Consider the following 26648-nt stretch of genomic DNA (forward strand, 5'->3'; position numbering starts at 1 on the left):
TCTCCTCCTCATCAGCGCTCTGGGTCAGAGTATTTTATTACTGAGCGGGGGTTATCACATTTAAATTAACCACTGCAGAGGATAGTCGGTGGTGATTCCTTTCTGTACATTTTCTTACTTGTTCATAACAATTCTCACTGACTGTGTGTGTGTGATATATTGACACAAAAACATCTACAACTTACTACAAGGAGTGGAGCGATCCACCCCCACCGTTTACATGAGTGGGATGTCCCAAACACACAGCCACTTCGCTGTTGGCTTGTTGGAAAATATGTTAATTCAATGTTGAATTATCATCACAAAGGTTGCATGTTTGGTTGAGGTCGACAACTGATGGTGGATCAACTATAAAACAACCATTCAATTCTAGCCAATTAACTAATGTTGAAACTGTGTCATTGAATCAATGTTTTGTGGTTGACATCAAATAAATGAAATGCCAACGTCGAATCCAGTGTGTTTCACCACCGGTCCTCCAGGCCTTACAAGTTTTAGGCATTTCCCTAATTCAACACACATGATATTAATTGACGTCTGATTAACGGGGTTTTGCTGAACTGAAAAAACGCAGGTCAGTTTGATTGACGTCAAGGTTTGGGGAAGAACTACCCAGATAGCACACGATGTTAATTTAATGTTGAATTATGATCACAAAGGCTGCATGTATGGTTCAGGTCAATGACAGAAGCTGGATCAACCATCAAACAACCATTCAATTCTAGCCAATTCACATTCATTGATTGAAATGCCACATCGAATCCAGTGTTTTTCAGCACCGGCACCAGGCACACTGCCCTGCAAGTTTTAGCCATTTCCCTAATTCAGCACACATGATTTTAATTAACATTTGATTAACAAGGTTTTGCTGAACTGAAAGCATGCAGGTCAGTTTGCCTTGAGGATAAGGTTTGGGGAAAAACTAGTAATCAAAGTGTTCAGGTGTTTTTTGCGCCCCTCACCACCGCCTGCCATTCAAACGCCCAGCCCCCTTCCCTCCACCCGCCAAAAACACACACACACCTCTTTCCCCCCACCTGGGCCCATCTATCCCTCAATCGGGTGAAACAACTTTAATTTTAAGTGAGGGTTTTTCATTTTTCACATTTTAAAAGATTGTTTTGGCTAGTGGCCTTTATTTGATAGTTAATTGACAGGAAAGTGGGTAATGCAGCAAAGGTTGCCAAGGTCAGGAATTGAACCTGTGACAGCTGTGTTGAGGACTGAGGCCTTGATTGTGGTTTGTGCTTAACCCCTGCGCCACCACAGCACAACCCCTTTTAGGTGAGGGTTAATCACGTTTTAACTTAAGCACTATGTGTTGACAACACTGAGTTGTGATTCCGTTCTGTACCCAGATTCACTAGCGGAACAAGTCAGCGTTGGGCCGGGGGGCGGGGCTAATTACCGGACCCCTAACGAATCACCAGGCCCCTGACGTTTATCGCCTGCGCTACCAGAAACTGTTGAGCGAGGGGCGGGGAGGTTGGTCTGCGTTTTTCGTTTGATCTTTACCCAGGAAACACATCGGCTAAACCGTGAGTGAAACGGTCACTGGGACTGACTAGTATATATTCCATTGAGGGAAAGTAACTTTAACATTAAATAGACCTTTCTCAACAGGCGGCAGACTTTCTCAGTCTATAATCAGATATTTAAGCCCCCCCCCCCCATAGCTCTGCGCCTGCCCAGATTGCACATGATGGCAATTCAACATTGAATTAACATCTTTTGCCAACAAGCCAAAAGCGAAGTGGCTGTGTGTTTGGGACATCCCACTCATGTAAATGGTGGGGGTGGACCACTCCACTCCTTACTCCTTGTAGTAAGTTGTAGATGTTTTTGTGTCAATATATCACACACAAATGGTCAGTAGGACTTTTTTATGAAAAAGAAAGAAAATGTACAGAAATGAATCTTCACCCACTATCCTTTACAGAGGTTAATTTAGAATGTAATACCCCCCATTCACTAATAAAATGCTCTGATGAGGAGGAGAGGAGGGGAAGGGGTGTGGCAAAACAGCTGACATTGATTCAACATTGATTCAACATTGATCAGTCGTTGATCAGACATTAGCATTTCATTCATGAGATTTCAACCACAAAACAACATTGACTCAATGACACAGTTTCAACATTGGTTACTTGGCTGGAGGTGGATGGTTGTTTGATGGTTGATCAACCGTCAGTTGTTGACCTCAACCAAAAATCAACCATTCTGATTATAATTCAACGTTTATTTACCGTTGTGTGCAATCTGGGCAGTTTGTTGCAGCCCTCATCACCTCCTCATCTCCCCCCTACTCCCTCCCAAACCTCCCCCACCCAGCCGCTCCTCCCAACCTTCTCCCCTTTACCCCCTCTCATTCCTTCTTCCCTCCCCCTCCTTGAGCTCTGGGTCAGAACATTTTATTACTATGGGGGTTAATCATGTTTCAAATTAAGCACTACATGTTGAGAACAGTGGGTTGTGATTCCTTTCTGTACATTTTCTTACTTGTCTGTAAATATTATTACTGACTGTGCATAATGTGTTGACACAAAAACATCTACAAGTCTGTACTAGGAGTTGTACAGTCCACCTCCCCAATTTTACACTTGTGGTTTGTCCCAACCAAACAGCCACTTTGCTGCTGGCTTGTTTGCTACCGGCTTCTGAATTGAATTCTCCGCTGAGCACTTTTATGGTAAGTTTTTCAATATTACTTTGATCTTAAATGTGTTTATTGAAAAATAAGGGCATTGTTTTGTGCCCATAGTAATCCTGGTTATTTTGGGGCAAAATGGATATTTTTAATAATTGAGGTCGTGTCTCCTTTTGTATTATTTTCATCCTACCCACCACTCCATGCCTAAGTATGAAATCCTGCGAGATTTTGTGGGATTTGAGTTTTTAAAATAGGGCGGGGCCTATTGTTTGGTCTGGGAGAACATGTGGTGGACAAGGAAGTGTAAGGCTGGCTGCTCCAGGTGGGCTTTAAATTGTTGTGATAGTAATCACTTGTTTTTAACTTTTTATTATGATGTGCTTAGGGACGTGCTTAAATGAGTCTCTGTACCAGAACAGCTGAGTTGGATGATTACATGACCGTCTGCAGCCATCAAGAAGTGCAGAAGGTTGTTAATCATCCACAGATTCAATCCAGGTGAGGCAGAAGGGAAACACTTAACATGTAAGGCAGGTGAAACATTGAACTAAACCTGCTAATGACTGATTCAGTCTGTTGATCCTTGGATTGGTAACTGGTTAAATTGAACTGGACTATTGTTACTTGTGTGGGATCTTTATTAGCATATAGACACTTTTTAAGGAATTTAATCAACTTATTTGGAAATATTTGTAGTTGATGGAAGATTGAACCAGCTATTTGATGGAAGTTTATTCTGTATAAATTATAATTTTTCCAACTACACTATAAATCACCTTTTGTTCGATTTATCTGTCTCTGGTGTGTTAAATAAACCTGATCCTCCCTGAGTTTTATTGTTAGGTTTTCTGATAAACAGCCCTTTATTTTAAATATTGATTTAATATGAATATCATAAATCCTACACTATACTACAGCTTGATGGGTAAATGCAGTTGTATATGTAAACATTAAGATAAATATTAATGAAAGATTAAGATATTAATTTAACAGTGAGTGTACATGGGGAACTATATGGTTTGTATTTGTTCTCAGACCTGTAACCAGTACACTGTTTAATATTTCATTGTGTTTCAGAACTTTTCAAATGTTTATCATATTTCTAACTGGCACCTTCCTCACTTTTATTTTTTTCAGCTGTTGCTCTGCAGTTTGACCGAAAGCTGACTCTTGAGGACTGCAGCAAAACTGTCAAGAAATGGCTTCATTATGCGCCAGAATGAGAGGAAGACATCGCAAGGAATCAAAGTGACGCCAACCAGAGTCAAACTGGGGATACCACAACTTGTACTGTTTCCCTACTTCATACAGTACAAAGCTTAACCTCATGGACTCTGTTCTTCTGTGGACAACAGACTGTTGTTTTGACAATCAAAAAGGAATCAAATATGTTTAAAGATCTGTCCCTCTTTTCTTAAATAAAATGTTAAATCAAACCCATGTTGTCATTTTTAAACTTTTGTACACAGTTTACGCATCATCTGCCAATAATATAGTGTTTAACACCAGTGAAGAAACTTTTAGTGGCATGTTATGATGTAGACCTATCAGACGTAAAATGTACATAAATCCTTAGCTTTCATTCAATATAAAAACAACCCAAATCTGCATGTACATCCACAGTCAAATGAGTGTTGAATCAACATTGATTCAATGTAGAATCAACACAAATATGCATGCAGATCCACGTTCAGATGATGGTTGAATCACCATTGATTCCTAACTTATTCAATGTAGAATCGACACAAATCTGCATGCAGATCCACAGTCAAATGAGTGTTGAATCAACATTGATTCAATGTAGAATCAACACAAATATGCATGCAGATCCACGTTCAGATGATGGTTGAATCACCATTGATTCCTAACTTATTCAATGTAGAATCAACACAAATCTGCATGCAGATCCACAGTCAAATGAGTGTTGAATCAACATTGATTCAATGTAGAATCAACACAAATATGCATGCAGATCCACGTTCAGAAGATGGTTGAATCACCATTGATTCCTAACGTATTCAATGTAGAATCAACACAAATCTGCATGCAGATCCACAGTCAAATGAGTGTTGAATCAACATTGATTCAATGTAGAATCAACCGAAATCCGGATGCAGATCCACGTTCAGATGATGGTTGACTCAACATTGATATAATGTAGAATCAACATTGATTCATAACTGATTCAATGTACCATCAACACAAATATGCATACAAGTTGACATACAGATGATGGTTGAATCAACATTGATATAATGTCAGTTATGGTTGAAACCCTAACGTTGATTCAACATACAAGTCACCGACCACTTTCAATGTTGTTTCAATGTCAGCGTTCAACGTTGATTCAATGTTTCTGGCTGACATTGATTCAATGTTGTTTCAATCATTCTGTGCTATCTGGGTACCATCTGAAAGTGTCACCTCATTGTCATAACTTCCTGACACATCTGCTTAAAGTAAAGCTGTCTACATCCTTGCATAGAATTACAGGTTGTGTGTGATCTTTGGCTTCAACTCTGAACAGGTTGTAAAATCAGCCCAGTTGGATTTTCAAAATAAAAGACTTCATTGACTTTTGTGTGTTACAAATGTGTAGATTTGGACCACACGTCATTTCTCTTCATATTTATTTGCAGCGTTCTATTCTCAATTTTCTTTTTTTTTGTAGAACAGTCTAATGATACCTAGAACATGTGCAAAACTTGATTTTTGTTTTACTTTATAGATTTACTGCTTTTAAGAAACAGAAGACAAAAACAATAACTGCATTTGCCAATCATATAATTATATTAGTTTGGATTTGTTTGCAAACAGATGCAATTGCTGAACATTCATCTGGAAGAATATTATTTTAAAATGGCAATAAATGTTATTTTCCACACTTTATTCTTCACATATAAAAGCAAAATGCAACAAACAAGGTATTTGTTTATAGCATGTTGCCATGCAATACGAATATCTTGCATCTGTTTCCAGACTTTGCCACATTACAACCACAACCTCCAATATGCTTAATGGAATTTTAGAAACAATACAAAGCACGTTGGAAAATGTGAAGGGGAAGAAAAAATATGAAGGGTCTCTTTATGAAGCTGTTTATTCACTAATGTTTTCTGGCAAACCTCTGATATTGCCACAGAATAGCTGCACCAGCTGTATAGAGATTGTGGCTGTAATATTAATAAGATATGGGAAAAAAATAAAGTGTAGGAATCATTTACACATCTTAAACTGCATGTTAAATAATTATACATTTTTGCAAAGAAATGGGAAGTACAAAAAAAATCGGCTAATATAAAAGACCAGAAAGGAAAATAAAAAATGCCAAAAGAAGTTTTGTCTCATTCAAATGACATGAGCAATGAGAATGAAGTAGCTGTCAAGAATTTGTTCAATGTGTTAATTTATTTATTTGTTCTTTTCTTGCTGAAGTAATCCATTCCATTGTCATACCCACTTGTCCATGCAGGGTCACGGGGAAGACCCAGCCGGTATGGACTATAGGTGGGGTACAGCCCTGACAGGTCACTAGTCCATCACAGGGCAAAGCAGAGGCACACAAGGCGTGTGTGTTCATAGTCCTTTAGACACACAGCTGAAATTTCATTCTATTAATTAAAAGGAAATGCACGTGAATTACTTTTTTTTAAAGAAGTTTTCTGTTAAAGCAAATTTGTCCAAGTTTCTTTGAAACCGAACTGATCTGTTCCCCTATTGCCCAGCTTAATGGCAGAATGCAACGTTTTCTAAACTTTAAGAGATTTCCCCCAAATTTAAATTTAAAAATACGTAATACATCTGGAAGAACAGAGAAAAACAAAACCAACCGCGCAAAAGGTTAATTTTACGTCATCATTGTTGGACCACTGGGAGCAAGCGAAAACAATACGCTGCGTCATTCACGTGCGTCAAGAGGCTTTGGTATCCTCGGCAACATCACGAAATTAGCCGCTCTTTTGGTTGAGAAGATTATAATATACCAATTTAATTTTGTTTGCGTTGCTGCCACTGTTCTCTGATTATAGAAGGTCATTTTAACTCTTGACATTTCTACCAAACATCGACACAAAAGAGGAATGTTAAGCAACTAACAACAAAACAAACACTTTACTGCTTCCCAAGCAGAGCTAGCCGAAGAAACATTTTTCCTCTATTCTCTTTGTTGGAAAATTAACAATGACAACCCTGACAAGACAAGACCTTAACTTTGGACAAGGTAAGACAGTCAAACTAATAAAACTGTGAGGTGGTTTTCTTTTTTGAAGCTGTGTGCTCCGAGTCCTCGGTAAGCATAGCAGCACGTTTCATAGCTTTTTGTTGTTTTAATAAAGGGCATTCGGACAATATTTGAATCTTGTTAGAGAGATGAAATAAGTGGAAATATATGGTAGATTACTCATTTTGTGGGGTTTTGATTATAAAATAGAACATTACATTTGTTTTATGGTGCTGGAGTTCATCGTTTAGCTGTTTTATTATTATTCTAAACAATAAGAACAAGCTAAGGATTCACGGCTAGTCAGATATTTTAGCGGGGTTTGATTTTAACATAAAACCCCCAACCCCATAACCCATTTATGGGGTTCAGTCATTTTTCTAAAACCTAAATATTTGAGGCTGGTGTTGTGTAAATAAAACATAAATCTTCACTCCGAATGTGAAAACCTTGTATGCAAACCTCTTGAACTTTTTTTCACCTTTTGTCACATTATAATCACAAACTTCAGCTGTTTTGATTAGATTTCTTTAGAAAAAGTGTGGTTTATGCAAGTGTTTACACTCCTATAGTCCATACTTTGCAGAACCACCCTGTGCTCACGGTGTGCCAAAAGGCAGTTTTAGTTTCCTGCTAAAACGGTTTTATTTATCACTACATGATTTGACTAATGTAACATCATTAAACAACTTCCTGTCGCAGTTTGGTTGATGTGTTTCATCATACTCCCTTAAACAGCGCATAACTGGCCTGATTCAAGGTTATTCCTCTCTTCCAGTGGTTGCTGATATTTTGTGTGAGTTCCTGGAGGTCGCGATTCATCTCATTCTGTACGTGCGTGAAGTCTATCCCTCTGGAATCTTTCAGAAGAGGAAGAAATACAACGTACCAGTGCAGGTAGAGATTTCCGAATTAGTGCATGACATGTCTAAGACGGATCTGCTTGACTGTGTTCTGTTTTTGGCTCAATTATCCTCAGATGTCCTGTCACCCTGAGCTGAATCAGTACATCCAAGACACTTTACATTGTGTGAAGCCACTCATCGAGAAGGTAAGACGAGTTCGGAGCTGACAGGTTTGTTTTTATTCTCGCTGATGGTTTATTATGTTTACGTCACAGAACGATGCAGAGAAGGTGGTCGTGGTCATCATGGACAAAGAGCATCATCCGGTCGAGAGATTTGTGTTTGAGATCTTCCAACCTCCTCTGCTCTCAATCAGGTTTCCATCCTCTTTTTACATCAGCAATACCCAAGAAGCAGCTACCTTTTGTCAAAGTCATTTTAATTGTATTTGTGATCACTAACTGGAGTAATTGATTGGCACAGCTCAGACACTTTGTTGTCACACGTGGAGCAACTGCTGAGAGCGTTCATCCTGAAGATCAGTGTGTGTGATGCTGTTTTAAACAACAACCCCCCAGGTGAGAGGAGTTATCATTATAACGGTAATAATAATCATAATGTGTTGAACATTGATTTAATAGGTTGATAGTAAGTCTGTTGCAACAAACAATTAATTAATCACATGATAAACCTGGCTTGTTAATTTCCATTCTGATGATGAATATTTTTTGAAGGGCGATTTTGTTGACAGAGTCATAATCCATGTTATTTATGGTTTTAGTTGTTCTTAGTTTTTATTTCTTTGCTTGTCTTATTTATTCTTTTCAGTTGTTTTATTTTGGATATTTAAAATGTCTTCCAGTTCCATTGTGGCATGTTCTGTAGAAAATTATTATTATTCATTAGCCTATGAGAGGTTGAACTTGTGTTATTATGCTGTTATCAACATTTTAGCTGAAAATGGTCTCAAAGCGACAATATTATCATTCATCACAATCGTTTTTGGGACAATTTATGGTCCAGAAAAATTTGCTGTCGAAATTTGCCAAGTCGACGGCAGCAAAAAGATGTTGAAATGATAAAAACGGTGAAATGTGTCGTTTCTGTCTCAGGTTGTTCTTTCACAGTCCTTGTGCACACCAGAGATGCTGCTACATGCAACATGGAGAAGGTTCAAGTCATTAAGGTGAGTGTTTTTCAAGACTGTAAAATTATTTATAACCCTATGCCTTTTCACATTTTGTTTACAAGACAACAATCTTCCATACACTGTAATGGAATTTTTTAGTGTGAGATTAAAACATGTCATTTGCATTTATGTTCAGCCCCCCTTATTGTACTGCCCTCCAAAATTAAATGCATTTGTTAATTGTAGGTCAGCCTGTTTTTCCAGAAGTAAACGAGAAAGTGACGCGTTTTAGGCAAAGTGATGTTAGAGCAGTAAGTCAGCTTTCTAAAACTTGACTAGCAGAGTTATACAGCAAAGTAGATATAAAGCAAAGCAGACTGTCAGGAAACTCTGGGGGAACAAATATCAATCATTGGCAAAACTGAAACCAAAGAAAAATAACCAAAGAAATCCCAAAACAAAAAAGAAACAAGTACATAAATAGCATGCTGGTTATCAGTTGTGAAGTATTTATGCATCTTCTACAGTGTTGGTTTACTTTATATTGAGATGTGTGTTACTTTCTTATAGAGTGCATCCAGGAAACATTCACAGCACTTCACTTTTTTCACATTTTTTATGTTCTCACCTTATTCCAGATTGAATTTAATTCATGTCTTTCCTCAAAATTCTACACAAATATTAAACTATGACAATGTGGGAAAAAAGGTGCAGATATGTTTTCAAATTTCTGAAAAATAGGAGAGAGTGATTCATTTAAAACTTGAAATATTCTCTGACGTAATATGTGGAAAAAGTGAGACGCTGTGAATACTTTCCGGATGCTGAAAAACAGTAATGTGCAAATTACTCACAGGTAGATTTTAAAGTACTTTGCAAACACAGTTAAATAAATATGGGTATTGTTTTATTTATTGAACTATTTTCAACAGATTTTTTCCATTAATAGTCTGAAATAATCCCTCTTCTCTCAATAATACCCTCTTCAGAACTCACTGTCTCAATAAGGTTAAATGTAATAAATAAGTCATTACAATTTGGGAAATGCTTCTAGTGTGTAACTTACTTATTCTGTCTCTTGTTTTAAAGCAGTGGTCCCCAAACTTTTTCCTGTGAGGGCCACATAACTTTTCCCTTCTCTGGTGGGGGGCCGGAAATTGTTGATGGGGGAGGGGGAGGTGCGTTTCTCGATTGATTTTTACCCAGAAAGCACATGGGCAAAAACCATGAGTGAAACGGTCACTGGGACTAACTAGTATATATTTCATTGAGGGAATGTAACTATAACATATTAATTTCTCATATGTTAACATAAAGGCTCGTTTTGAAGTATAAGTTGCTACTTACAGGTATTACTTTGAAGAATTCAACCTGGAATGCGGCGTTCATAACAGACACGTGTGTTCATCTGCTCTACCGCTAGCAAACAACCGTACTGATTAAATAACATAAAAGTCAAGCAGTTCCCTAAAAGTCCAACAGATGGCAGCAATGCGCCATGCAAAACAAAACACCCACAGTTTACAGGACACACTTCCTGGTAAAGAGCCCCCAGGTGGTAGAAGAAAAATCCACATATAAACCGGAAAATACAATAAATCTGAATGCTCTCTGGTATTGTTCAGGGGGCCGGACCAAATGTGGAGGCCCGCGGGCCGTAGTTTGGGGACCCCTGTTTTAAAGTTTCAGTGATTTCTTACTTTTTAGGTTCAGTTTGATTTATTTTCTTAATCCTTGAAGAAATACACTTTTTTTTAACATTAAACCTAATTCAGTTTAAACTGAATATCTAGTTGAACTTTCCATTTAACTTTCTTTTAATTGCAACAAAATAAGAAGGGAATTTGTTCAGCCCTAGTTCTTCCTGACCTTTGACCTTATCCAAAAATCAAATTTGGACATTTGAGCATGAACTGTGGTCTGTCAGAAGACATCCCAGTTAAATACATAGAAATTGAAATGTGACAAAACGTGAAAAGGTTGACTTTGCTATCAAATGTAAACACAAAACAACCATTTGCATGTGTTCAGCCTCTTGTGTGCGTTTACATCTTCAGGACTTTCCATGGATCGTCGCAGATGAGCAGGAAGTTCACATGAAGGAGCCGAGACTCATTCCACTGAAGTCCATGACGTCCGACATAGTGAAGGTCAGCTGAAGGAAAAATAAAACAAAAATCAATGTGATGTTTGAACGTGTCGAACATTTCCTGCGGAGCTGTTTGGTACAATGTCTTTCATGTCACGTGTTTAAGCTTCTCTGTTTACTGCTCTTCATATTTGTTTGTTTGGTTGTCACAGATGCAGCTCTACGTGGAGGAGAGAGCCCAGAAAACGTAGCGAGAGACGACAGATCGCGCTGTGAAAAGCTCATCGGTGACAGCTGCACATCATAAGCAGAATATTTATGGCAGCCTGTCGGTGCAAGATGAGTTCATCTGAAAACGTGACATCAGGAAATGTGAAATATACCTCATGGAATATATCTGAGGTGCTTTCCTTTTGATGCGTCTGGCATGGGGAGTCAGACTGAAACACTGGGATGCCGTTCGCCAAATCCTAAATGAAATATGCTGTTTGGAAAGGTGATATCCTGGTTGAAGTTGTAGCTCTAGTGAGAGTACCATTAATACAATTCAAGATGTGTTTATTGTTTTTTTTGTATTTTTTTTGTAAAAGTACTGTTTGGTTCTGTCTCACTGTTTAATGAACAGTTTTTAACTCTGTTGTTCATTAAAAAATTACACCATGAATTTATTATGATTTGAAGTCAATTAACCAGAACTTGGATTAATTGGCTTCAAGAAGTGCCTATGTATTCATGTGTTGCCAACTCATGATGTGTTTAAATTTCATTGTTCTGAAATAATTTGCAATAAAAAAGCATCTTGTTCTTTATTTATAGCAAAGTTCTTGGACAGATCGGTCACCAAGTTATTGGATGAGATCAAACCCTATGAACAATGATCATAGTGGAAATAATCTTTAATTTTACCAAAACAAATAACTCATGTTCCTGCATAATAGAAGTCTGTTGCTATCAGACTGAGGTGGCTTCTTCATTCTTTTAGGTGCATATGGTTGATCTTTGATGATCTCAGGAAACATTCATCTTTAAAATGATAGCAGCACAAACGTTTGACACCAATTTTGTGTAATTTGAAGAAGGTGACGGGGTCCAACATCTCTGAAGGTATTCTGTTCTATTCCAGCAACAAATATTTTCCCTAATGTTTATTATGATTCACTGCAATGTCTCTATACCTCACCCTCGCAGTGATTTGAGAATTACAGACTCTCAAATCACTGCACATCATTTTATATACTTGCTTAATCCTGTTTAAGGTTGAAGGGAGACTGGAGTCTGTTCCAGAAATCCCAGATTAACAAGTTCAACCATCACAGGTCCAGAAATGGACAAGCATGGAGAAAAAACATTCAATAAAAGCCACAATATACGTAGCTTATATTGCCATGAATAGTACCAACGTCTGCAGGTTAAATGACTCATTTATAGTTTCCAGTCTTCATTTTTCAGGATTATGCTTTTTTTTGCCCAACACATCTCATGAATTACTTTTTAAATTTAGGATGTGCAAAGTGTGGACAGATAAGAGTTTTTTTATAGGATGTTAGATTCTGTTGTCTTTGCATTACAATTATGTGCATTTAAATAAGCTTATAGACTTTTAAATCCATCCTACAAACTGATTCAACAGTATCAGCTTTAATAACTGATTATTAGCACTGAGAGTAAACTGCTATAGTGGTTGTGCTCAGTCAATCAGAGTCACAGCTAGGAACAATGCTGCTATCAAAACTGCTGTTAGACGTTGAGTTTGGTGCAGTTAAAGTAAATTGAACAAAGTTACTGAATCAACTGTTTTCTTCAGTTTCTTCCCCTAAAACGTTTTTACTTGTCCAAATCTACCTATATGCAAGCTGATAACTTAATAATTATTTATACAAATGTTTTAGTTAGTTAAACTTTGTATCTCTAACAGACTGCTCCATGTACATAAAAAATTAATTCACAAGATTGGCAGTTGCTCTGTGTCTGTAATTTAATGCTCTTAATTACTTCTCAGCCATTAGAAAAGACTTGTAGTGCTCATACACAGAAAGCGTAAGCCTGACATAAATATTGTAAATATTGAAGCATCCCTATAAATTGTGTGCAGGCCAAATCAGGGCCAAATCCACACATTATGCTGAGAACATTTGGGAGAGGTGCAGCTAAAAATAAACAACTCATCTTGATAAAAATAGACACGGCTCTGTCCTAAGGCTTGGATGGAAACTTAGACTAAATGATGCAGAGTTTCATATTTTACCCTCAGCTAAAGTTCATCCCAGAGTATTTTATCCCTTCAGCTTTATGTCCCCCACCACACAACCCCTCAGTATTATTGTTTGTTTATTCTCAGTGTGGCATCAATAGATCATTTATAACAAAAAGAATGGCTATTATCTATTCTTGATAGATAATTGATCAATTATCTATTAGCAATTATCTATTGATAGATAATTGCTATTATCTACCAATTATAAAAACTAGGCCTTCAGCTAATTACGTAAAAGAAAAGAATGTCAAGTTGAGGAATTGATGCTGTTTTGTCTGTTGAAACTGTCAACAAAAGAGCAACAATGAAAACAGGTTTTACTTTCATCCACAGTGTCTTGAAATACATGAAATTACATCACTGCTGTGCTGCACATCGTACACTTTTCAGTTTTATGGCCATGGTGTTACTGTGCTTGATTGGCCGGCGTACCAGCCTGACCTAAATCCCATTGAGGATTCAGGAAATATGAAGAGGAAGATGAGAATCACCAGAAACAACAATACAGACTACCTGACGGCTGCTATCACAACCACATGAGCTTCCTGAACACTTCAGCAGTGCAGCACGTCTACCTGATTCATGCAAAAGATTCAAGTACTGAATGCAAACATAATTACACAAGGAGACACTTTTCACATTTATTTACTAAAAGTCATTTTTATTACTTGTTTGGTTGAATTTTCTTAACTCAATTACCGTAAATACATGCAAATACAAAAGACCTTAACATCATGACATCATGACATCATGACATCATGACATACGATGCCAGTCAAGAGATCCCTCAGTCATGGGCAGAGTCAAATGTTGAGCTTTCTATTATTTTATCTAATTTACTGTTTGTAAAAAAAAAAGAAGAAAAGGCTCACATTGTGATATAAAATGTGTTTTGAAAGTGGAATTCATTTAATTAATATGTTGCATAAATTTCTATTTCTTTACCACTAATTAAGGTTGTGCTTAGGTGAAAATCTGCATCTTTGGCTGATTTTACTTCCCCAAGCAGTGGTATTCTAGTAAACATATAAGAACTATTATAAAAAAGTACATGAGGGTCTAAAACTTGAAGGTTAGTGAAAATCTAGATTGCGCAGCAGTAGTTAGCAAATAATGGCAGAGATTGTGTGCTTCCTGCCTCAGCACAGCTGATAATAACTTATTGGTCATTAACAGGCCTTTACTAATGCCGTAATTATTTCTATCAGGAGAGTTCAGAGCAGAGAGGAGAGAGATTTAAATGCTTCATTAACAGCTCAAAATGAACATGACATTCATAGATTATCCTCCTGACTACCAGTAGTTCATCCATCCATCCATCCATCCATCCATCCATCCATCCATCCATCCATCCATCCATCCATCCATCCATCCATCCATCCATCCATCCATCCATCCATCCATCCATCCATCCACTCATTCACTCAGTGTTTGATAGTGAATGTGTGAGAGTTTGATAGTGAATGTAAGAGTTTCTTTAGTTTCCTTAGATACTAAGGAAATACTTAATTAAATAATTATTCTGTTAAAGTCTTGGTAATTTAACAGAATAAACATTACTGATAATGCTACAGTAATGTCAGCATTATCAGAAGAAAGAGGACGTTTCTAAAAAATACTATTCCTTAGAAAGGAATTAGAAGTAGTAATTTGTTGCAATTTCATAAACCTTTGCTGTTATCGCTGCTTGTAAAATACCTAGCAGGGTGTATTTGCCAGCAAATATTAATCCATCCACACACGTACCCCACCAACTCTTAGAATTAGCAGAAGTTTCCATTTCCGGTGATTTCTCAGCAAAAGATTTAGGCTGCTTAGATTCATGGGCTAAAGTTTTAGCTGAAGTCATATTTCTAGTAGAAGTCCTTACATGCCTACATTTGCTTTTTGAAGTTTGTGTTTGAGATGATGTTTTAGATGGAGTCTGAAGCTCCTTTAGTTTATAAGTCGCACATTCGGTCTGAGTCGATTTTTCCATCGATTTCGAAATGAAATGCTCAGTCTGTGAAGATTTGTTGGCAAAACATTTTGTCTGCTTACAACCATTGCTCAGATTTTCCATTTGAGTTGATTTTTCAGTTGTAAAGATTTCAGGTTCCTGTTGGGTTTCAACTGCAAAGTTTGGTGTTAGCAGCTCTGTATTTTCATCCACAGCATCAAATTTCTCTTTTATGGCTTTTTCAACATTTTCCGGCAGTTTTTGTTCTTCTTGTTTTGTCTTTATTTTCAATTGCCTATTTGAATCTCTGAGAGACTCTGCCAGTTCATACATTTCACTTTCCAGGCGCTCTTTTTGTTTTATTTGAGCATTAAGTTTTCTCTTTTCCTCCTCCAAGTACAAAATCTTTTTCTCAGAACTCTCTTGTGCGTTTCTTGAAATCGTACATTCATCTATCAAAGCTGTTGTCTTCGACTTCAGTCTAGCGACTTCGACTTTCAGTACACGATTTTCTTCTGTCAGAGAGGATTGGATCTTTCTTCTTTCTTCGGATTCCATAATATTCTGTGTTAGTATTGACATTTTGTTTTTACATCTAGATTTTTCATAGTCAGTTCCACAGCAGATACATAAATCTCAGTTCCATTTCAGCAACACAAACCTGCTTTTTTAATGTTATATGAAGAAAATGCATAATTAAAGTAACAAAACAATTTATGCAACTGGCCAAGCTGATTTTATAAGCCAATATTAATATTCTGAGGAGTTGCATGTAAAAATAAATGCAACATATTGAGCAAACATTGAATCACCCTTTATTTCATTTAAACAACCAAGTTTTTTGCATGTGAAAACAATTAAAGTTTTAACTTGAACATCATTGGCTTCAGTTCAATTCAGTATATTTATGTCGGTTCAATCACACATATATTCAAATTTATAATAGTTATTAAACAGTACATTATACTTAATTCAAAGTAGTTTAAAATGTTGCCATCTAAGAAAACCCGGCTGATTGCATTGAGCTATTGATTTGCAGCATCCATTTCTTTATTACTTAAATTATGACATTGCTATAAGGATTAACATTGAAATACAAATCTTTACTTTATTTTGTTTTAGCATCTATTATTTTTAAACACGCTTCCATTTAGACTTTAAGATGCAGAAGACAGATGGGTATATGGTAATGTGTATGTGTGTATGAATGGTTATTTTTTTAGGAAGTGCTACATGGTAAAGTATTATTTTCTGTTTCTCATGAAAAGGTTCATTGTGATGTTTGAACAACTGTTCTAACATCTGTTTCTCACAAACAGCAGGAGGCTAAATTAGACAAAATATAGCTACATGTTTACTATGCACTACTCAGAACATAGATAACATAGCATCTTGGTCTGATGCTGATGAGTTGGAATTCTGGCAAAATATTCTAATCTCAACTTTAAAATCACACCAATAATAGAAAAAAATACAAGACTTGAGGTTGGCCACACTGTCTTGACATCCTGCTGGAAGTGACACATCGTCATGTGATAACAGGACAATCTGGACTCAGTTATGGGCGTCTGACACAAATAAAGGAATTCTCACGGCCGCAGCGAATGTCATTGACGTAATCTTCTCCTGCAATGAAACATGCAAAAAAAAGGAAGATGATGAAAAAATCTTAGCACACTTTCCAGTGACACATATTTTACTTGTAAATGGTGGTAATTTCTAATTAAACATTTATTTATTTTGTGAATTAATAATTTACAACATGCAAAATAAAATCGCATATTCTATTGTTCTAGTTATACATCTAGTTATAACTTCTTACCTTCGCGGTTTATCTCCATGCAGTCCTCATTTCCTTCAAAGTCGTTGGGCTCTTCAGGGCCCCATTGGGTAAAGTCAAACTTTGTACCTCTGCTCCAAAGCCAAGTGCCTTCCTAATACAATCAATTTAAACATCAGTGTAAGAGCAAAACCTGTACAGAACACCCTACATAGTCATTGTCCAACCTCTTAGCTCAAAAACATTAAAGACCTGATCTCCTACAGGTTTGCATGTACAAAAACAGGGGCAAGTTGGCAGCATGTGCAAACCTAGCCTATAGACAACACGCAAAGAAAACGCAAATTAGGGGTGAGGCGGAGGAGCTCTACTGAAAAGAAGTCTTAAATGCAGTAGTCTGCAGCTTTGTTTTGTTGGACTACGTTGCATGCCTATCTAAATTAAATGTTTTCTTATTTTTATGTATTATTATTATACTTCTGCTCTCCAACACGCTCCAGGATGACAGCCAGCATGCAAAATCCTCATTTTAGGAGGACCACTTTGCATGTTCAACCTTTGTAGATCTTATGAGTAAAACTGCATTTTACTCATGCAGTTTAGCAAACTGCATGAGTAAAATATTTGTAGATCAGGCCTGTCGTGTCACACATGAAGAGTTTAAAGAAACGCCCACCTCAACACCATCGTAGCCTCCAACCCAAGTTCTCTTATGTGTTCCTGCTGATTTAAAGATGAGACTCCTCAGAAAGGTGTACTGATGTTGGTTTTGGATGGTGGCCAAATTTCCATGGTTGGAAATGCAGTGGAGCTGAAGAGAAAGACGAGACGGAAATCAGCAAACTCATCACTTCGACGTCACTTTTGTCTGTGTGCATGGATTTGTAACTTACAGCCAGTTTGTTGCAAACATCAGAAGGAAACTCAAAACTTTGTCTGGATTACTGTGAAGCTTAAAAACTTGATGGGACGGGTTTCCATGACCAAGCAGGTTCACCCCAGTCTGTAATCGTGACACCGCACCTCGTACTGGCACTTCCGGTGGCAGGTCTGACACCTGCCACAAGTGCCACTGCGTTCGGCTGACTTCGGCTGACCTCGGCACCTCTTACTGGCACTTCCGCTGACACCTGCCACAAGTGCCACTGCCTTCGGGACTAGCTGCCAGAGTTGCCACTGCGTTCGGCTGACTTCGGCTGACCTCGGCACCTCGTACTGGCACTTCCGGTGGCAGGTCTGACACCTGCCACAAGTGCCACTGCGTTCGGGATTAGCTGCCAGTGCTGCCGCTGCGTTCGGCTGACTTCGGCTGACCTCGGCACCTCTTACTGGCACTTCCGCTGACACCTGCCACAAGTGCCACTGCTTTCGGGACTAGCTGCCAGAGTTGCCACTGTGTTCGGGTGACTTCGGCTGACTTCGGCTGACCTCGGCACCTCTTACTGGCACTTCCTCTGACACCTGCCATTAGTGTCACTGTTTTCGGGTCTAGCTGTCAGTGTTGCCACTGCGTTCGGCTGACTTCGGCTGACTTCGGCACCTTCCAAGGGTTGCCACGACCTCATACTGGCACCTCCCACGCCTCACGGACCCCTCTCGCCTATTTTTGCTCACGAGATTTAGGGCGGCCATCTTATAGCGTTCGACCGCTCCACTCAGCGTTATATGTTTAACAGGCACAATGACGTATTTGAACATTTAATCTTTCATAACACGCTGTTTTGTTACTGGAAACCTTATACATGCAGCCATATTTATAAACAGTTGTATTTTTAAAGTATTTTTAATTGTATTATACATACTTCAGCATATTTAAATATGCTTAGTGGGGAAAACAATAGAATAGAAATATAATATTCTTTGGTGACAGCTTCTGTGTCAGAATTAATATGAATGAATTTATAATTAATGAAAATAATGGTGGATCTGGCACAAAGTATTGCATTTCTTGTTAAGTATTCTGTTCCCTTAAAAAAAGCAAATATGCCCTGGTCTATTTTTTATACAGTCTCAAATTTCAGTTTCCAATAAACAGCCTCAGTGAAAACATGTTGACAGTTGCCATAAGCTGTCACTTGTGCCACGGGCTTCTGGGTAAGGTGCCACTTGTGCCACCTTACCACTGGGTAAGGTGACACAAGTAAGGTGGCCATGGGTGCCACAGGCTGCTAACCTCATTCTCTATCTGTTTCAGACAGAATGTAGCATATGAATAACTTTAGATCAAACAAATAGAAATAAAATATATCTTAATTACAACATAATTCTCATACATATTTAAATATACAGCCGGTGTTCAGACTTAAACAGAGAAAGACAACTCCTGCGCTTTCAGATGGGACCTCTTCTGCAACAGGTGATAATAGCTACCAGTAGGTACCTACCACTACAACTGACACTCGGTTGCCATGGTATGTCAGTGCTGACAAGCTCCTGTCAGTTCCGGATTATAATTATTTTCATACAATGACCTTAATATAATGCTATTGATTATTAAACCGGGTAAGTTCACTAATATTGACTTATTAGTTAACATTTCTGACAGTGGCAACATGAGATATTGACAATTCCAGAGTGACATTATGTTCAGCCTGGTTCCATGACAGTGCACAGGATGTCATAAGTTATAGTGGCTGCCTGGTCTATTATCTAATAGACCAGGCAGCCACTATAACTTTCAGTGTTTTTTGTTAAGATAATGCATTTTTTAAAAAAAGAAACATGTTATCATAATTTTCCAAAAATGCCAGTTAATCATTTTTAAATAGTTATTACTTGTTTTTATTTATTACATTTAATCCCCGCTATTTTTCATTATTTGTCAAGTTTATTACAGATTTGTGTGGCATAAATGAAGGTTGCTTCTCTGTGTTTTTTTCTGGTTCGGTTCATTGTCTTCAAAGTTTTCTTATTCAAAGATGAGAGAATGACTAAAATCTGAGCTAAAAAATGCATTTCAACAGCATTTTCAAGGCAGCAGGAGGATTTTCACTTTCAAGTTAAAACAACTTCAATTTTTTTACACCAATATTGAATATTGATAAGTCAAAACACAAATTATTTACACCTCAAAAAATTTGACAATGTGTGAATCTTAAGCAGCATTAAGAACAAGAATGTTACATATTTTTGGAAATAAAAATTACTTTAGTTTATACTTAAGATGCAAATGATTTTTTCAAAGAAAATTGTGCTGTTTACATATTATTTTATTTGGCAGATATGTTTCAACATTTTTTCAAGTTTATGTCACAAAGTATATGCATAGTAATTGATTTGTCAATATTTATTAGCCATTGTATGTAAATACTTTAAACAGCAATTTGAAGTCTACTGTAAAATTCATGTTTAGTCAACGTGTGAATTTACTACATCAGGATCAAATAACTTATTATTCCTCCATGAGAAATTATGATCATTAAGCTTAAATTTATTTTTCAAACTTTATTAATTTCTACAATATACGTTATACAGAGTCTGATTATTATTACTATTATCCAGTTGCAACATTTGGCTTCCTGTTGCACTATGTCAGCCACTGTTCTGCGATATAAACATGGGCAAGGGTTGAATGTCATTTTGATTAAGTAAAAAGTCCTATTAACTATCAGTGATGTGTGATTAACCAGATGTGTCTTTGAACATAGTGACAGGTTCCACTGTAATAGTGACACTTTATAGTATATTCAATTGGCCATCTTGATTGAATTAAACTCAGTCAAAAATATTCAAAGTGTTAAATGGATAAATATACAATTACCATTGAATTTTTTTTTATAAACACGCATTATAAGTAACACGTTTTCAAAAAACTGTCATTGCCATCCCCCAAAACATCGGAAACAGTTGTGACAGCTCTGAAACATCCTGGACATCTAACAGCAGCTCTAGTGGAGGCGAGACTCAGCTGTTACAAAGGTGCCGAAACCAATGGCATCCCTGATACCTTCTGTGTATTTGATTAATTCAAAGACGGAAGGAGTCGGCTGGATTATTCAGATGAACTTTAGTGAATAAATAGGATGAACGAATCATACATGATATAATAAACGTGTAGGAATTCAGCTAACATAAGTATTTATGCGAAAAAAAAAATATTAAATTCTGTCTTCTTCGTCTGTGTTTAAGTTCTTCTTCTACTAGTAATAAAGCATCATGGGATATGTAGTCCATTTGCCTAAGTCAGTAGCAACACTGAGAGCTAGACCCGAAAACAGTGGCACTAATGGCAGGTGTCACCGGAAGTGCCAGTAAGAGGTGCCGAGGTCAGCCGAAGTCAGCCGAACGCAGTGGCAACTCTGGCAGCTAGTCCCGAAAGCAGTGGCACTTGTGGCAGGTGTCACCGGAAGTGCCAGTAAGAGGTGCCGAGGTCAGCCGAAGTCAGCCGAACGCAGTGGCAACTCTGGCAGCTAGTCCCGAAAGCAGTGGCACTTGTGGCAGGTGTCAGCGGAAGTGCCAGTAAGAGGTGCCGAGGTCAGCCGAAGTCAGCCGAACGCAGTGGCACTTGTGGCAGGTGTCAGACCTGCCACCGGAAGTGCCAGTACGAGGTGCGGTGTCACGATTTGCGCTCGGCCCTGCTGTTGTAATGCCTGGCACCACTGGAGTCTAACCAGTGGAAAGTTTTTTTCTGGAACAATTAACTTATTAAGAATAAAGTTTAGCACAGAGAGGATTGTGGTGAAGGTAACTTGGCCTTTTGTAGGCATTTGTGGAAACCATTTGGAAATGATCCCTTCTGTATTACTATGATCCATAAAGACATGGAGAAGAGGCCTTGGCTTTAAAGAACGTTAATGGCCTACACAAAGTCCTGACCTCAATCTGACGGAATGGGATGAATTAGTTTTAGAGACTCTGAGACAGGATTAGACTTCACATACAAGTTCAGCTTAAAAAATATAAACATTATGAAAAAGTTCTATGTTTTTGTCACTCACCTCAGAAAGGCAGACAATCATTACACACTGGAGTGAAATATTTAAAGTTTTTATTTCTTGTAATTCTGATTATTATAGCTTACAGATGTAGAAACCCAAAAATCTCTCAAAAAATGTTAATTTTGTGACAAAGTTCTAGTTCTCTCATGGAAAGTAGAAAATCAGCAAGGGTAACCGTAGCTTTGGGAGGATTGCCAACCTAAATTAATTCATGTATTTGATTAGCACATCAAGGGCCAACACACACAGATGGACCCTGAACATGGGCCACAGGTCTCACATGTGTGTTCTCCTATAAGAATGATCAGATAAGATGTCCTCAAGAACTTACTCCTAAATCTGGTAAGCAGCCTTTCCAAAAGGTGTTGAAGATGCAAAGGCATGTCTGCCATGAAAGCTTTTCCAATAAAAAGGAGTATTACCAAATGGCACCATATAATGTATTCAACAGTAAAGCCTGCATAGATTGTTTAGCTTCAGTCTGAAATTCTCTGCCTTGAGCAACTCAGAGAACATTTTCTCAATAAGATCTTGGTCAGTCCCTCACCTAGTACTCTATGATCAGCACACATGGAATCCATCAACACTCCCAGAACTGATGAGGTTGGTTGTTTTATAGCTCTTATTCACCCTAAGAGTAAGCAAATAAAAATAATGATGCGTGTGTTGTACCTCAGCTTGAATCCAAGTCAGTTCAGTGTCATCATAAAGGTAACAATCGCCTCGATATTGAGTCCAACCAGCAGGGCACATTTTATAGACAGCCGCTAGAAAACACGGAAACTAACATGAACGGTTTTACAACACATCATTTAAAGTAAAATCTGGAGTTGTGGTACAAGAAAGCAACTACAGAAAGGAACGATTATTGAATCCTCTGGATATATATATACAGTGAGGAAAATAAGTATTTGAACCCCCTGCGACTTTGCAAGTTGTCCCACTTAGAAATCACAGAGGGGACAAATACTTATTTTTCTTCACTGTATATATATTTATTTATATACAATTATTTAAAGCTTTTGTCAGTATTCTGTGTGTACGCTGGTAGTCAGGCAATGATATTTCATTGACTAGTTCACTGTTGTGTCTTTGTGTAATGACAAGCTAGTTCATGTCCCTGTGTCGCCACGATTAAAATCTGAATTCATTATTTTACATCATTTAGACTAGAGCAAGTGTACCAAAGGAAAAAACCTTGACCACATCAGTACAACTGAGCCTGCAGTGCATGTACTGTTCTCATATCAGAATGTAGGTAAACAAATAACTATCAAGTTTCACATTAGAGTGAACCTAGTAAACTGTTTTATGAAAATTCACTATTTAAAATGATGAAAGCACAAACCTGGACGTGGAGCTGGGTCCGGTGGACCCCATCCAAGTGACTGAGGATGTTTTTAAAAGATATAAAGACATATTTATTACAGGGGATCATTGTGCCTTAAATTCCTTTGGATTGAATAAAATATGAATCTCAAAAGTTAGTGTATTTAGCACATTAAGTAAAAGCTAACTTTACTTACAGCGACTCCAAGCCCAAACCCACAAAGGAGCAAAGTGCAAAGTAGAACTGAGTCCATCTCTGGAAGAAAGCATTTAAATCCTTTAATACGAAACTCAGTTCAATCTTTCAAACATGTTTCAATTCATAAGGAGATTGTTTACAAGGTAAATATTTACCCTTTTAACACTAAACTGGATGTTTAAGTCTGGTCAGTTCTTTGCAACTACAAAATACTTTTTTTTCTTCTATTACTGAAGTACAGGAATTCAGATTTTACCTTGAGGTGAGAAAGTTGTTCTAGCAGTCAGTGGAAACAGTGTCTGTTTACTCCACAAACACGGAGCTTATAAAGGTTGTTTTCCCTTATGCAGGGCGGTGAGTCATTCACCTCTGATGGGTCATCAAGTAAAAATGTGGCAAAAAAGCATAGAACCGGAATCGTACAGTAACCCAGTCAGGAAGAGGGAACCACACCTGAAGTCATTTCTCCACATCCCTCCAGTTTTCTAATTATCTACTTATTTTTGTTGAGTAGTCTTTGTTTTATGGCCATAATGTTTTTAAATGAGTCATGAAGTAAAAAAACAAAACAGTGCCTAGCAGTGAGTCATTTTAGGGAGAGTGATCTGACCCCAAAGTCAGGCTGTTTCTCCATCAGGACATTGTTTCCTTGGAGAACCAGCAGAACAAACTGTGGCAGCTGTTCACTTCAGAAAGAATGTTCTTTCTGAACATTCTTTCTTCCTGAACATTCTTTCTTTCAGAACATTCTTTTGGTCTTCAGGTGTTCTGAAGATTGAGAGTTTGATTATGTGTGATTTATCCTGACCTCTGCTGAAAATGCATCGTCTTCCATGTCCTCTCATACATTCCAGTGGTGCCGTTGTTCACCAGTTTGTGCTCATTTGTGTCTTTGACCCTGGATCCTCCTGTTCATTGAAAACAGCAATGAAATAAATACATATGTAAAATATTTAACAATTAATTTACATAATCTAAAAAGTTGCTTTCACACTTTGTTGCAGAATCTGATTTGTAAGTTGTTTTGTTTCTAATTTAGCCATGTGCTAATACATTATGCATCTGTTGTTTTCTGCATTTTCTACCAGGAAGAAAATATGTCAAAGTCTCAGATTTTCTCTGTTTTTATTTTAGAATATCTCGTTACAGAAGCACTGGGCTGCTGTAGAAACTGTTCCTTTAGAGCGACGCCTGTGTCCTCGTAGTCCTGTTCTCACATGAGCTGTGATGGTGTCATCTTTAGAAGACACTGATATCTTATCATTTTGTGTCACACATAAACACATGGTACTTCTTCACAACATCACCTGCTTTTGCTCTAATGTCAGACTTTAAACCACACACGTCTCATATTCCAGAAGAAAACTGGAATATAGGGATACAACTAAAATAATAAGTTTTATTTGAAGATGCCTTTCAAAGCACTCAAAGCTATGAAACAATAGAAGGCATATATCAATATATCCATCACAATTACAGAAAGAAATTATAGCAAGAAATGAGTTTTTAGGTTAGATTTGAATGAAGACAGTGAATCAGACTTGTGGATGAACTCTGGAAGAGAACCAGAGACAAGGGGCAGAGCAGGAAAAGGCTCTAGACCCTTTATATGTCTTATATGTTAGAGCAAACTCTAACATATAAGTATTAAGAATACAAAATAAATCAATTCATCTTCTACCAATGTGTTTGGGATTTTTGGTTTCAGGTGAGAATTGAACCATGACCTTGAAACTTCTTATGGTTCATGACAGTCGGCAAACAATTTGCCATCTTCAGGATCAAAGACCAAAAAACAAAAATCTTTTCTTGCCCTTCATATCTAACTGCAATATTTTATATACTTTAGTTGTTTGTTCTTCCTGTTTTAAGCAACACAGTTTAGGGCTTCATTCCTGCCAGCTTCCTATTTATAAATCTGGAAAAATAAGTATTTTTGACACAACACTCTGCAGATTTGACAGTGACTGTGGGAATAAAGTTTGTTTTCCAGTTCTCTTTTATGCATAATGTATTATGCAGATTCCACTGCAAATTTGCTGTTAGTTGTTGTATCTGATGTCGTTTTCTCACAAATTTGTCTCTGCTGGAGAAAATGTGTGTAAATATAAAATCATGAATTCTAGCAATGAAAAATTTTTTGTAGCTGCGTGGAGATAAATGCAACTAAATCGGACTGCGCTCTTTCATAGAAACGTCGTTGAAGATTTACAGTAATTATATTGTCATAATACTGAGGGTTTTACAAATGTGTTTTCATTAGAGCAGATCAGGAAAACGCAGAGAGCAGCTGTTTTCTACCATGATATGTAAAACAAACGCACACATTTCAAGAACTGTAAATGCTACTTCAATGGTTACACAGTTGCATTTCATTCCATCTCATTAAATCACACTTTTGTTAAGAGAAAGGACAATGAAGCATTAATATCAGGAGAAATAAAAACATATGTTTCAACCAATAAACACATAGATACAAACCTATAGTAAAATAAATGTCTGCGTGTGAGTCGAGGATAAAAACTTAGATCTGCAGTGCTGCTTATGCTGCCGTGATGTCTCAGTGGACCTTATGTGCTGTTGTAATTTTACTAAGATTGGACTTTTTGTTGGGAGAAATTTTAATATTCAAACATGAAAAAAATCCAGGTAATAAACAGCAGCACCCTGAAAACATGCTGTTTCCTCACAACATGCAGACAAAAATTTCCCCACGTTTTATTATGAATGACATTAACATTTGCTCACTGCAGTATTTTTATCCTGGATCTCATGTTTAGCTTCCATTCAACACTAATGTTAGTATTTGAATATTAACACAGTCTGGCTAAAAAAAAAAAAATCTTTATCATTAACGGAATTAAATCAGGGGAATTTTTACTTATTTATCTAGAACACAAAGATCTTTTTAAAACCACTTTTATGCGCTCTACGGCTGCATTAAAGTAGAAGCTGATTCTGGCAAATTACGTCTATTTGCAACAACAATCTCAATCAAAGAAAAGTCTTGCAGCTCCTGTTCAATAAGTCCAGGCAAAATCCACAGATTAAGCAAACTATCACCTGAACACCTGAACTTGGAGATTTTTTGACAGTCAAAATGCAAATTCAACTTAAATTGTTCTTCAGCATATTCTTTAAATTATCTTTCAAACATTTCTCTGAAATCTCAATCTAAAAGAGGTCGGCTCTTTTCAGCAATTTCTTTTAACCCTTTTAGACCTAAGTTTCAAATCTCCGCCTGGATATTTTTGCTTCTTTTAATTGTACACGGTTCT

At 37.3% G+C, this 26648-nt stretch overlaps 3 protein-coding genes across 5 annotated transcripts; 1 reads left to right on the top strand and 2 right to left on the bottom strand.

Moving 5' to 3' along the window:
- The first annotated feature begins 6502 nt into the window (after positions 1 to 6502).
- On the top strand, positions 6503 to 11741 carry LOC148158272 (mitotic spindle assembly checkpoint protein MAD2B-like). 2 transcript variants are annotated; one of them, XM_088006978.1, is made up of 8 exons: positions 6503 to 6869; positions 7648 to 7754; positions 7849 to 7920; positions 7990 to 8090; positions 8198 to 8292; positions 8827 to 8900; positions 10901 to 10993; positions 11145 to 11741. In XM_088006978.1, the coding sequence occupies exons 1-8, from the start codon at positions 6830 to 6832 to the stop codon at positions 11181 to 11183; spliced, it is 621 nt and encodes a 206-aa protein (XP_087863104.1). In that variant the 5' UTR covers positions 6503 to 6829; the 3' UTR covers positions 11184 to 11741. The 2 variants fall into 2 exon arrangements, with proteins under 2 accessions (XP_087863104.1, XP_087863103.1); XM_088006977.1 differs by having other exon boundaries at positions 6510 to 6869; positions 7648 to 7766.
- Positions 11742 to 13592: 1851 nt separating this feature from the next.
- Positions 13593 to 15773, bottom strand: LOC148158273 (uncharacterized). Its single transcript, XM_088007493.1, has 3 exons — positions 15227 to 15773; positions 14933 to 15025; positions 13593 to 13627 (listed from the first exon to the last, which is right to left on the bottom strand). Exons 1-3 carry the CDS (start codon positions 15705 to 15707, stop codon positions 13593 to 13595), a joined length of 609 nt encoding a protein of 202 aa, XP_087863619.1. The 5' UTR covers positions 15708 to 15773.
- A 144-nt stretch (positions 15774 to 15917) lies between these two features.
- Positions 15918 to 23733, bottom strand: LOC106907844 (galactose-specific lectin nattectin-like). Of its 2 annotated transcripts, none has more exons than XM_014973721.2 (7): positions 23627 to 23733; positions 23369 to 23427; positions 23191 to 23230; positions 22515 to 22609; positions 17582 to 17716; positions 16948 to 17059; positions 15918 to 16751 (listed from the first exon to the last, which is right to left on the bottom strand). In XM_014973721.2, exons 2-7 carry the CDS (start codon positions 23423 to 23425, stop codon positions 16684 to 16686), a joined length of 507 nt encoding a protein of 168 aa, XP_014829207.1. In that variant the 5' UTR covers positions 23426 to 23427; positions 23627 to 23733; the 3' UTR covers positions 15918 to 16683. The 2 variants fall into 2 exon arrangements, with proteins under 2 accessions (XP_014829207.1, XP_087863105.1); XM_088006979.1 differs by having other exon boundaries at positions 23526 to 23664.
- Positions 23734 to 26648: the final 2915 nt, after the last annotated feature.

This window comes from Poecilia mexicana, unplaced genomic scaffold (assembly GCF_051168715.1).
Source record: "Poecilia mexicana isolate PSO_F unplaced genomic scaffold, ASM5116871v1 scaffold_7, whole genome shotgun sequence".
NCBI classification, from domain to species: domain Eukaryota; kingdom Metazoa; phylum Chordata; class Actinopteri; order Cyprinodontiformes; family Poeciliidae; genus Poecilia; species Poecilia mexicana.